Genomic DNA, 12565 nt, shown 5'->3' with positions numbered 1-12565 from the left:
CTTTGTCGTACAATGGCTTTCTTGGGGGAGGCTTCTGATACCCAAGGACGGATTTTGCGGCATAAAGTGGGCAATGAAAAATAAAAGTTGGACCAGATTTTAATAAATCGTCTCTAAAGAATATCGTAAATTTAATATTTGAGTTAAAGAAGTGGGCGACTTTGTGGTACAGGCAGTCGGCTCCGAATTTTGTCTTTCGTTACTGAGGCTTTCTTTTGGTAGTTCTCACAATATATGTATATACAGCGTCCATAAAGATTTTTAGTTAGTTATTTCATCCAGTTAAAAATTTGGCAGTTCGGCCTGTTTGATTAAATCAGGTTATTTCGATTAAAACTTCAAGCTCGAGGCCATTTCATTATAAATTGCCAACCATTTTACAAAAGTGTGTTTATGCCACGAGAAACCATATCAAAATTGGCAATACTTAAATAGTTTGGCTTTAAAGTTTGTTGCCTAAGTATTATGTTAATGGTGGCTGACTGCAGTGCCTAAACGACACAACGATATATATTACTTATAAATTATGAGAAAACCCAAAGCATACTTTTTGGCGTGGATTTATATACGTTTTTTTGTTTTTTTTTATTTACAATTTAAATATCTTTTTCTCTTTATTACAGAACTCATGACTATGCGCCACCATTGAATGCCAGCGTAAACTATACGAATTACAGTAACTCTCAGCGTAAAATTAGTAATAACAAAAATCTTGGCAACTACAATAGTAGCAACAACAACATAATGCATTCCCATCAATTAGATGGCTACAATGAATCAATGCACTCGGGCAGTATTTCATCGAACGAAAGGCCCAATGGAGGCGCATTAGCGTTGCATTATGCAGCGGCAAGAGGTTGTTTGGATTGCGTGCAACTCTTAGTGGCAGCATCAGCAGATATTTGGTAAGTGTTTTTTTTCCATATCGTTTGCTTAATTAGTATAACACCTTTCTTATTGGTATTATAAACAAAGTGATTTCTTGGAATGCTAATGGATAAAAACACTCATGTAATTCATAAATTTTACTTATATAGGCGCAAAGTTGTTAACGATGTTTTTAATTACAAGTGTTTTGATTTATATCGTGCAGGAATTTATGAGAAATGCAATATTTCGACAAAACATTTAACAGGCGTTATGTACGAATTTTTACCGGCTGTTATTATGGCGTTTTCCTAAGACCGATCTTGGAACTGTTATAAAATAAGCTTTTATAAAAAGGGTTGCATTGGATTAAAATAATTACGGCATTTACGGCATGCAATGTTCTAAACTTCGAAGTTTTATGAGTTAAGTGTTTTGGGAGTGGCAGCACTGGTAGATATTTGGTTCCAAACGTCATCTGTAAAAGTGAAAAGGCTCTAGTATACTCTGCCATTTCATCATGGAGAAACGAGCAATAACTACAAATAGTTGAAATTTGTTATCAAAATTCGCGCTCTGTGACAAAAGCTTAATGGAAATCCTCTGTTTAATCGACATCCTTGCCGAGTATGGTTTTTTTGTTGGACCTTATTTGGAATTGGTTGTATTTAGACTGGTCTTCATACTATACTATACTAATCTATTGCGTTCATAAAATGTGGATTTAAACCCAATTTCGAATAAAGTATACATATGTCCGTATTGTTGTATCCACCGGGCTTAATGTGTTTTTACTTGTTTTTCTCTATATTGAGTTCGACTTTTCGTCCGAGAAACTGTCAAATCGTACTATGGCGACGAAGAAACACGAACACATTTCTGTAGAAGGGGTACTGAGTTCTATGTGCAAAATAGTAACGACAAGGCGCCGCACCAGCACAAATTTCGCTTCAATTAATTCCAAATGTAATCAATTTCTCACAAACTCTGTTTGTGAGCGCCCTTTATCAACCTGCTCAAAATTTTGCACAATGTCTTATTTTCTTACGTCTTAAAAGTGTACGGTTTTGTTTGAAATCGGTTCAGATTTTTAGTTGTATTGCAATAATTTGGTAATTTTTTTTACCGATCGTCATGAAGTTTTGTAGATACCAATCACTTATAACTGTTGGCAAATCAGAGAATTTTATAAAAATCGGTTCAAATTAAGACAGAGCTCCCATATACATGCATCACCCAATTTTCACTTAGTGATCCACTTGGGGAGAAATAACAATTTTGCGTGTATGTGCCCGAAATTTGGGACGCTTGGTTCATAAACCATCTGAATAAATTTGCCAAAGACTAACAAAATTGGTTCAGAATATGATATAGCGCCCGTATTATGAAACTTCACTTGTAGGGTAGGTATTCTAAAGTCAGAAAGAACATTTGTCCAAGTGCTAGTGTGCGTCGATGGCGGCAAAGAGGAAACCGCAGAAACAAAGAGGAAACCGTAGTGACCCAACGGAAGAATAACATGGCAGCAGGAGCCGACGGCTTACACGCTGAACTATTTTAGACCGAACGCGACACGCAGATAAGGCGTATGCATCAGCTTGTCTGTGCAATCTGGCTAGAAGAACGCATACCCGATGATTGGAACCTCAGCATTCTATGTCCCGTACACAAGAAAGGAGACAAAACTGAATGTGCCAACCACAGAGGAATAAGTCTCCTCCCCACCGTATACAAGATACTTTCGAGCTTACTGCGTGAAAGATTATAACTTAAGCTCAATGAGATAATTGGGCCTTATGAATGCGGCTTTAGAACTTGTAAATCCACCCTAGATCAGATATTCACACTGCGCCAAATCCTGAAAAGACCCGAGAAGGACAAATCAACATCTTCCATCTCTTTGTTGACTACAAAGCCGCCTTCGATACTCCTTTACGTTCAAAGGTATTTCAAGCCATGTCTGAGTTTGGTATCCCTGCAAAATTAATAAGACTCTGCAGGATGACACTTGCTGATACTCGTTCTTCAGTAAGAATAGAATAGAATAGAATCTCTCCGAACTATACAATACTTAATGAGGTTTCAGACAAGGAGACAGCCTAGCGTGTGATCTCTTTAATATCCTGCTGGAGAAGATTATACGAGATGCAGATGTGAATAGATATGCATACTACTCACAAGACAATAAATGCTCCTCGCCTGTGCCGACGACATCGATATCATAGATATCGGCCACCAGAAGTAGTAACTGCGGCCTTTGAAAGAATCGAAAGAGAATCTTTGAAAATGGAGATAAGACAAAATGGACGGCATCGAGTCCGAAAACGGTCTGTACAACCGATCAGATAGTCAGCAATTTTATCTACCTCGGCACCGCCGTAACCGAAAGCAAAGAATATTGCTGGCAAACATATGTTGCTTTGGATTAAGTCAGCAGTTTAGAAACAAGGACACCTCTTGACAGACGAAGATTACACTATACAAGCCTCTGATACTACCCGAGTTATTATAGAATGATTCTGAGGCATGGGTACTTGTGAAAGCAGACGAGGCAGAGCTTGGAGTGTTTGAATGAAAGATTCTTCGTAAAATATATGGACCAGTCATTAATAGAGAATATAGGCGTCGTATGAACCACGAGCAATTCATTGAAGGGATGAACAAAAGGCCGATGGAAGATCAAGTGGTGGGAGACACCTCGAAACTTGGTGTCAAAGATTTTAGAACAAGTGCCGAAGATCGAAGTGCTTGGAATGGCAAATATGTGTGGAAGCAATGCAAGTTTTGGGAATACATTCCTTCTTGCTCAATATGACCACCTTTTGCCTTGACCATCGGTCACAAAATGAGTTGTAAGCTACATGATTGTAATCTGCTGGTATTTTGGCCCATTCTCGTACAATGACTTTCTTCAGTGCATTCATACTGAGAAATTTTTTGGTCCTTACCTTGTTCTCCAAAATGGACCAAACAGAAAGGTCCATCGAATTTGCAACTGGCCAATTGGACAGCTACTGTGCGGAGGAAATGAAGCGGTCTACGACAGAAATGTTTGCATGCTCAAGGGTCAAAAGCAGCTTCCAAAAAGATTCCAAAAAGCATTTACTTTGACGTTAAGGTCGATCTAAACGATTGAAAAGCGACCAAAAAATTAGATCAAAATATTTGCTATTGTGGGTGTGTTGTGCTGCTGAAAACAAACATTTTATTAAATTTTGAAAAAGGTTGCTATTTTTTTTATTTTTTGTGCAGAATAAAATTAGGATTTCTTGTAAACTATAAACGATACCTTTCCAATTTTTTAGGAAGGTAAGAGAGTTATCTTTAAAAAATTTTATATTTAATTACTGTGCTGTTTACACATGATATTTTATTTAATGTTTACACTGCTACTATGTTCTCATTAAAGTCGAATTGTAATGGAATACAACTCGTCTGGGTCAAACTGGTCTTTTAGTCTATATTAACTTTTGTACCTGTATGTTGAACACTTTTTAATGAAAAAGTCATGCCACGGTGGTGCAGAGGTTAGCATGACGGCTTATGGGTTCAAACTTCAAAGTGAACAATAGAAAAATTCTCATCGGTGGTTTTTTCCTTACTAATGCTGGCTACATTTATGAGGTATCCTGCCATGTTAAAACTTCTCTACCAAGTAGTATAGCTATATGGCACTCCGTTCGAACTGGGCATAAAAAGGAGGCCCCTTATCATTGAGTCTAAACTTTAATCTTTAATCATTGAGGCTAAATTTCTAACACAACCTAAAATTAAGAGCAACATCCATGATTATTGTTATTAGCTGATGACCTTACTAAGGTACTAAATTTTATATATACTATAAGATTAATTTTTAAATAAAAAAAAAAAAACAAATAAAGTAATTTAGTATTTATAAATATTGATTTCATATCTGTTTGTATTAGTATTCATTTATATCTAAGTTGTGTTTTGTATTAAATACTAGTCAATATTTATAAAATTTTAAATGTATTTTGCCTTGTCTTTAACCGTCTAAGTTTTTTAGACTTTTTCATCTTTGTTTATGCTTCTTTTGGATACAGTATGTCTTCATATAAGAAAATGATGAATGAAATGCAAGACCAGTTGATTACAGAGCAACCAAGACAAACATTAAATATTACGAATATTGGGAGTACAAAAAAAAAAAATTCTATGTAGATCCCAAACAACGCATCTTAAAAAGCTGGTATATTAGTATTTTTATTTTTTTTATGATAACACCCATATAAAAGACAACGTCTGATCTAAAGCATGGGTTGATAAATTGATAAGTACAATGAGCTTAACAAGTTTTAATTTAAATAAAACAATAGTTCCCAGCAGAAAGTCATAGTCACTTACCCGGTAAAGTCAGTGGGTAATCCGAAACAAAATTGTGTAACCAATTACTTTCAGGTATACCCTTAATATTACTTCAACATGGGTATGTCATTGGAGGAAAGTCCTACAGTTTTCAACACATGCGTACGGAAGGTTGATGGCGGGAAGGAAATAATCTACTCCTATTTCCTATCTCGAAATACGATTTTCTGTCTGATTTTTCGCATACCAACATAATTCGAATTCAGGATAACAAATTTGAAATCAGTTTTGGTCCTCAGACAATGGCGCCCGGAAGTCCTTTCAACCGGTAAACACACACCATGTTGCAATCAAGTACTGGTAATTTCCTATTAATTACGAATATCATAAAGTTAACCCAAACATTGGGCGCGCTAAGAGTTCAAGGGGGTGAGAATATTGTACCCCTTTAATCTACTCAATACGGTACTTAAATGAAAGGAAGTTCATAATGAATGCTGAAAAATCTGGCCAGAAAGCAAGACACAGGCTCTGGCGTAGGTAGGTCCGTGCTTGCGTAGCTCAGGATTCTCCACTCCTCCCGTGTTTTGTCTTTGTCTTTTTCTCTTTATTCGTGTATACCCTCTAGCACAAGGTCTCACATTTTCCTTTTTCTTCCCTTTCTCTCTCTAGGGTATCACAATGGGCCAAACTGGCCTCCGTCACCTTTGGGCGACCCATTCAACCTAACATAACCTATCTCTTTTTAGTCAAACAAAAGATAATGAATAAAAGTTGCTAAGCTATCGTAGCTATATCAAGTTATGGTTATATACCACAGCAGAAATGATTCTGTAAAATTTCAGCCAAATCGTATAAGAATGGCGCCCTTTAGAGACTTAAGAAGTATAATCGACTGATCTGTTTATAATGGAGCTATATCAGGTTATGTACAGATTTGAAACATACTTAGAATAGTTGATGGAAGTCATACAAATGTATTATGACAGAATCAACCCATCATGCAAAATTTCAGCCAATTTGGATAGGAATTGCGCTCTCTAGCGGCTCAAAAAGTCAAGATCCAAGATCGGTTTATATGACAGTTATATAAAAACATGGACCGATATGATCCATTTACAATCCCAATCGATCTACACCAATAAGAAGTATTTGTGCAAAATTTAAAGCGCCTAGCGGTACTTCTTCGAAAGTTAGCATACTCTTGACAGACAGACGGACGGACAGGGCTAGATCGACTTAAAATGTCATGACGATCACTTAGACTTAAATAAATATTTCGAGGTGTTACAAACGGAATGACGAAATAAGTATACCTCCATCTTATGGTAGAGCTTCATGAGTTATCTGCCGAATAAGAAAAGAATGATTAAAACTCTCTTTCGGTTTAAAAGTTACAGAATTTTGGCCAGTTAAAAACAATCCTGAACCACGGTGCGGCGGTCATAGCATCCCATTCCATTTCTTGGGGTGAACAATTACTTAGAGTGGCCTTTCGTAGGCTCTAGTTCTCGTGAGTGTAAACATGATCATTTTGGGAGTTAGAGAACACGTTGTTCGGAAATTCACCATGTTCGTCAGCTTTGAACGACTCAGAGTAATAGTCAAGGCAAATGTGTTCACATCGAGCAAAAGTGATTCTGTGATTGTGAAATTTAGATAACTACCACACATTTTTTTATTGATATCAATAAAAAATATTTTCAGACAAAAATGCGGTCATTCAAATTGGTAACACTTCGTGTCAGCTACCCTGTATATTAAAATTCCTGCCTCCTATGACAAATTAAATCAACATGAATCAGAAACTTATATGGTATGGGTTTATTTTTCAGAAAGTCATGAATTGATTCATGCTATACGTGGCATACATATTGGGGGTCAAGGCGGAAAACCACATAAACATTTTCAAATCATTTAAAAATTGCGCTCTACAGTTATACAATTAATATTTCGATTAATCACAAACGAAATTCATCCTATTATGGATAGTATTTGTACTAACCAGGATGAATTTGTGTTAAGATTCAAACTTTTAATATTTGTTTTAGACGATCGTTGGGACAATTGAGTCGATTGATTCAAATAAATCCCGTTTTTCCAATTATATCATTTGGAGCATTAACCTTTAATTCTCTTTTACTAATTAACATAAACATAAACTTTAATCAGATCTCTTATTTTATTTAATATGCAATTTTATGGCAATTTAAAAGAGAAATTCAATGTAAATAATTTGTCAATGAATTATTTTGTTGGACATGAACATAAACTCACTAGGCACTATTTTGTGTCAATTATTATAACAAGTAATAATAAACAAGATTATATTTAATTTGTATTACAAATATGCTGCCATTAGTTGAGACAACTGCAAAACAAGTCTTTTAACAAATTGATTGATGAATTAATTGAATTAAGAGCTCTGCCAATGTAGACCGTGTGTAGTTACTGATCAAAGTAACACTTTGCTGCACAATTTTAGTGAATCGTCTAAATTTTCTGGCTAAGACATATGGGTAGAGTTGTTGGTCTAAAGTCAAGCAGCTTGTCATGGGTTTGAACTTCCAAGTAGATGATATTTAAATATTTAATAGACTCAAATTTGCCCATGAACATTACATTAATAGACAGGAGCAAACTTCTCACATATCAATGAGTGCTGTCCGATGCAAGTTTTTAGCTCAATATTGAGAAGCCTCCTTTTTATAGCCGAGTTCGAACGGCGTGTCACACGTTTGCACCCCTTTGGGGAGAAGTTTTTACATGGCTGACATAGCATTTTTTTCAAATGGCGTAGTTCCTAACAAATGTCGCCAGCATTGGGAGGGGATAACCACCAATACAAATTTCTTCTGATGTTCACGCCAGGATTTGAATCCAGACGTTCAGCGTTATAGGCTGACACGCCAACCTCTGGGATACGGTGGTCTTATACAATAGATAGATAGATACTTAATATATTTATATTGATAATATTGGAGCAAATACCATGAAGTCGTGGCGAGAAAATAGAGCAATTTTCCGCGATGTTTATTCCCTCACTAATACTGACGACATCTGTGTGCTTTCCAGCCAGTGGCTAAATGCTAAGCGGCACGAAATTCGCATAGAATAGAATAATTCTTCGATGCCAAAACACACACTGGCGGCATGCATTAGAATCGAGGGGGCCTTAACAATGTGCAGATCGACACACTGATCCAGACGATGCAATAGTACTTTTAAGGGGTAAGGATCAGCACCAGCTATTCAAAAGGGCCGAAAGACGGCGCACGACTGGGCTAGACTAAGGGATCTCAATGTTAACCCAGAAAAGACAGAAATCTGTTTGTTCACGAGGAAGACGAAGGTAGGCCAATTTTCCTCAATAGAACAATTTCGATATCTGACAAGGTCAAACACTTAGGTGTGATCTTAGGCAGGCAACTGAATTAGAAATGTCACATTCAGGAGCGTACCGAGAAGGCTCACAGATTTTGGGCACTATGTAGACGGGCCGTAGGCTCGAAATGGGGACTGAATGCGATGATAGTCCACTGGCCCTACAGGAACGTGAAAAACCGATAGTTACCTCAGTAGTTTGGTGTACTGCTATGGAGAAAAAGTGCATCGTAAGGACCATACAACAGGTTCAGAGAACATGTTGTCTTGGCATAGGCGGAGCGATAAGGACCACTATTCTAGATATCCGACCCATTGACATACAAACTGAGTGCGATGCTGCCACTGGAGAATGGATTGAGGATAGAAGCAGCTCGCACCATTGCGGTATTATTGAGGCGACGATAGGAAACCTGGAAGGAATGGAAGAGGTTTCCGATCGGATACTTGAGACGACACTTGAGATCGAGTGCGAGACATTGCTGCCAGCGGCACAGTCTTCGATTGACGGAACCCTAGTATTTCCATCTGGATGATCATGTTACACGGATGGATGAAGACTAGAAGCAAGAGTGGACCTGGGGTCTAAATTGAGAACCCAGGGACTGAGATATGTTTTAGACTGCCTGACCATAACACGGTCCTGCAGGCGAAGATCCAGGCGATCACGGAATGCGTGAGGTGGTGTGGTGTTAACGCGAGGTCGTCGAGTAAACAGGCCATAAGGCAATAACAACGATGAGGTTAAGGTCACGAACAGTATTGCAGTGTAAGAAGGAGGTTAACGGCCTCTCTGAGGATGGAAAAATCCAAATCGTTTGGGTGCAAGGTCATAGCGGATTAACAGGGAATGAGATTGCAGACTATTCGTCAGAAAAGGCCAGAGCACTGCCATCAATAAACTTGGTAAACTCGAAGCCTTTCTGGTCGACGCAGTCCGTATTAAGGTCGTGGGCGATGAAATCGCATGTAATGCAAATCGGTCGGTAGGATGGCGAAAATCTTATGGGGAGATCTAGCTGTTTCTGAAAGCTATAGCATTCGGTATTATAACGGTATAGCTTTCAGTATCACAACGGGACACTTAGGACTAAGAGCTCAATTATATAAAATTGGAGCGGCAAGTGATGTGTAGGGTATGCGGGGAAGATTATGAGACGTTGGAGCATTTCCTACGTCACTTGCCAGAACTTAGGTGGGGATACAATACTAGACATGAATCAATTTAGGGGCGTGGCGTCGAAACCAATTAAGGATTTTGAAAGTAGCACCGAATTCCTAACATAGATTTTCTTTTTCTAGGTTACTTTTTTAGTATTTACAGCGGTCAACAAGTCGTTTACTGGCTTATGTGTATGCCCATAGTGTAATGGACGGATATATATCTGCGCCCTCTTTTCAACCTAATCTAACCTAGCCTTATAATATTGTCCAAAACGTTCTTTTTTTGCTTAAATCATATTAAATTTTTTAGTTTAAAAACCCTGAATAAATTTAATTTCCATACCTTGTATCTTAGTGTTGAAATTGCTCTGCTTGACCAATTTGTTAATAACTACTTTAATTCTATAAGCATGAATAGCAAGTGAGTGAGTGAGTGAGTGGTTTAGTGCCAATAACATTTTGTTGAAAGTTTGTTTTTATTTGTTTGTGCTTGCTTTGTTAATAAGATCAATTTGCTAGGTGTTTGTTTCTTAAGTCTTTTGTTTTCCAACTCCACAACCTAACCTGATTAAACAATTTACTGATAATGAGATTTAATTATACACACTGCTGATTAATTGTTTAAAAATGAGGGCGCCTAGTAAATGCAAACTTTTTGTCTTGTGCCCTCTTATTGCATTCAGCCATGACAAATGACATCAATTGGGCTGCATATAAATAATAAAATTGCATTAACACCGTTGTGGCGTAGGCAAATCGATTATTATTGTTAGCTTGAACTTACTCAGAGTAAGTTTGTAAACGATTTAGTAAACACATAATTGTGTGAATAATTGGTTAGTAAAATATAAGGACGGGACAAATGTAGTTGTGATCTGATGTGATGTGATGAACATTTCGGTTTTCTATTTGATGCCAATGTCAGATAACTCATACATTTCTTCCCTAGTTGTTTTGTAGCACATCTTAAAAATTTGCGATAATTTAAGTGTTTAGGAGTCCTTAGATGTAAACAAAACCCAAAACAGACTTTTAATTTGAATGACATATACATATTTTGTCGAAATGTTCATACATTGTTAATAACACATACTAGTGCAGGGTGATTGTACAATATTTGGTTGCATAGATAGTCTAAGGCACTGCTTCAATTTCGATAGGTTGAAAAAATATCATTGATATATTGTGTTCATACACACCACCGAAGGATGAGGGCATAATCATATTGTCTTTAAGTGTGTAATACATCGAAATCTCTATTTCCGACCCTACAAAGTAAATTAATTCTACATCGTTCTTAAATTGTAAGATTATCTATCCATGTCCGCCTGTCTGTTGAAATCACGATACAGTAATTAAAAATTAGGATAATGGGATGAAAATTTGCACAGAAAACATTTTTTTTTGCCATATACGGGTTCATTTTAAATTTAAATTATATCGGACTATATCCACATGTAGCCCTATGTAGATCGACCTTCTGATTCAAGGTCAAAAGCCCATAACTGGCGCATTTATTATAAAGGGTGATTTTTTAGGACTATAGGGCAGTTTTTCAAAACGAACACATAAAATTCAGAAAAATTCATGAAATCTATATTTGAATCGATAGTACGGTCCTTATAATTTAATATTTGAAGATTATTTCTTGCATATGTTTACCTTGACTGAGCCTCAAATGGTCGGGCGGTATCTCACGAATAAATGCTTCAATGTTTTTCTCCAATGCGTCAATTGAAGCGGGTTTATCTGTATAGACATGAGCTTTAACATGACCCCACACAAAATAGTTTAAAGGCGTTAATTCGCACGATCTAGGCGGCCAATTGACCGGTCCCTAAAGGGAAATAAAATATTAACCGAACTCACCTCTCAATAAGTCCAATGTTACGCGTGCTGTGTGGCATGTGGCACCATCTTTTTGAAACCACATTTCATGCAAGTCATGCTCTTGTATTTCGAGTTACTATACGATTCGCATCATATTTGAAGAAGTACGGTCCAATGATGCCACCTGCCCTTAAACCGTACCAAACTGAGACTTCTTCTGGATGCGTTGGCAGCTCTTGCAATGATTCTGGCTGATCTTCACTCAAAAGTCGACAATTCTGCTTACGTACCCATTAGGCCAAAAGTGATCTTCGTCGCTGAACACAATTGAACAAAAATAACAATTGAAAACAAAGCCGCAAGCGTTGTTCGTTTGTAAAACGATGGTTAAATTATATTGTAGACCAAACTAAAGATGTTTGACAGTGAAATAAAACACGAAACTTTTTTAAACCAGTGTTGCCAAAAAGACAATAGCTAAAACATCACCAGTTAAAATAAACAGGGGACGTGTATCGAGCGGTCCCTGGTTACTATCGGGACATACATCTTGCACGTCGGCATCAATCCTTGCTCTGTAGGAGTTGAGGCGGCTGCATCTGCCGGAACGTAATTGAGCCAGAACTACGCTGGTTTGCCGGGGAAGGTCGATTTCTTCAGGTGCAATGGGAGGCGGTCGTTCTCCAAGGACTACATTCACTCGGTAGCCAATTACCGCATCTGCTACCGTGTCTGCAACTTAAATAAATAAATAAACTGACTGCATGTGCCAATTTTGTTTACTATTGTCTGAGGGGACACTTCTTTTATTTTTCAACTTTTATTATTATCAAAATGTGATAATTGAAAGAGTATTCGACTAAACAATGATTATTGATTTTGTTAAATTTTTTATTTTTAATATTCGAAAGAAATGCCAAAAAGTGGAAAATCCACTCGGTTTTGCTTCCCACTCCAACTGCGGATGTGCATTAGCGTTATTTCACACAATGAG

General features: G+C 37.2%; 2 protein-coding genes across 7 annotated transcripts in view; both read left to right on the top strand.

The window, feature by feature from the left end:
- Positions 1–12565, top strand: part of LOC106092154 (uncharacterized) — a 432693-nt gene that overhangs the window by 201458 nt on the left and 218670 nt on the right. The window lies entirely within an intron of this gene.
- The window catches only part of LOC106083818 (putative uncharacterized protein DDB_G0289263), a 255441-nt gene that overhangs the window by 108487 nt on the left and 134389 nt on the right, over positions 1–12565 (top strand). For all 6 annotated transcript variants that reach the window (XM_059368263.1, XM_059368261.1, XM_059368262.1 and 3 more), the window contains one exon: positions 624–905. In XM_059368263.1, the coding sequence (XP_059224246.1) occupies positions 624–905 (282 nt within the window). The remainder of the gene's footprint in view (positions 1–623; positions 906–12565) is intronic.

This window comes from Stomoxys calcitrans, chromosome 4 (genome assembly GCF_963082655.1).
Source record: "Stomoxys calcitrans chromosome 4, idStoCalc2.1, whole genome shotgun sequence".
Lineage (NCBI taxonomy): Eukaryota > Metazoa > Arthropoda > Insecta > Diptera > Muscidae > Stomoxys > Stomoxys calcitrans.
The sequence above is the reverse complement of the archived record's forward strand: the minus strand, read 5'-3'. Positions and strand labels throughout refer to the sequence as shown.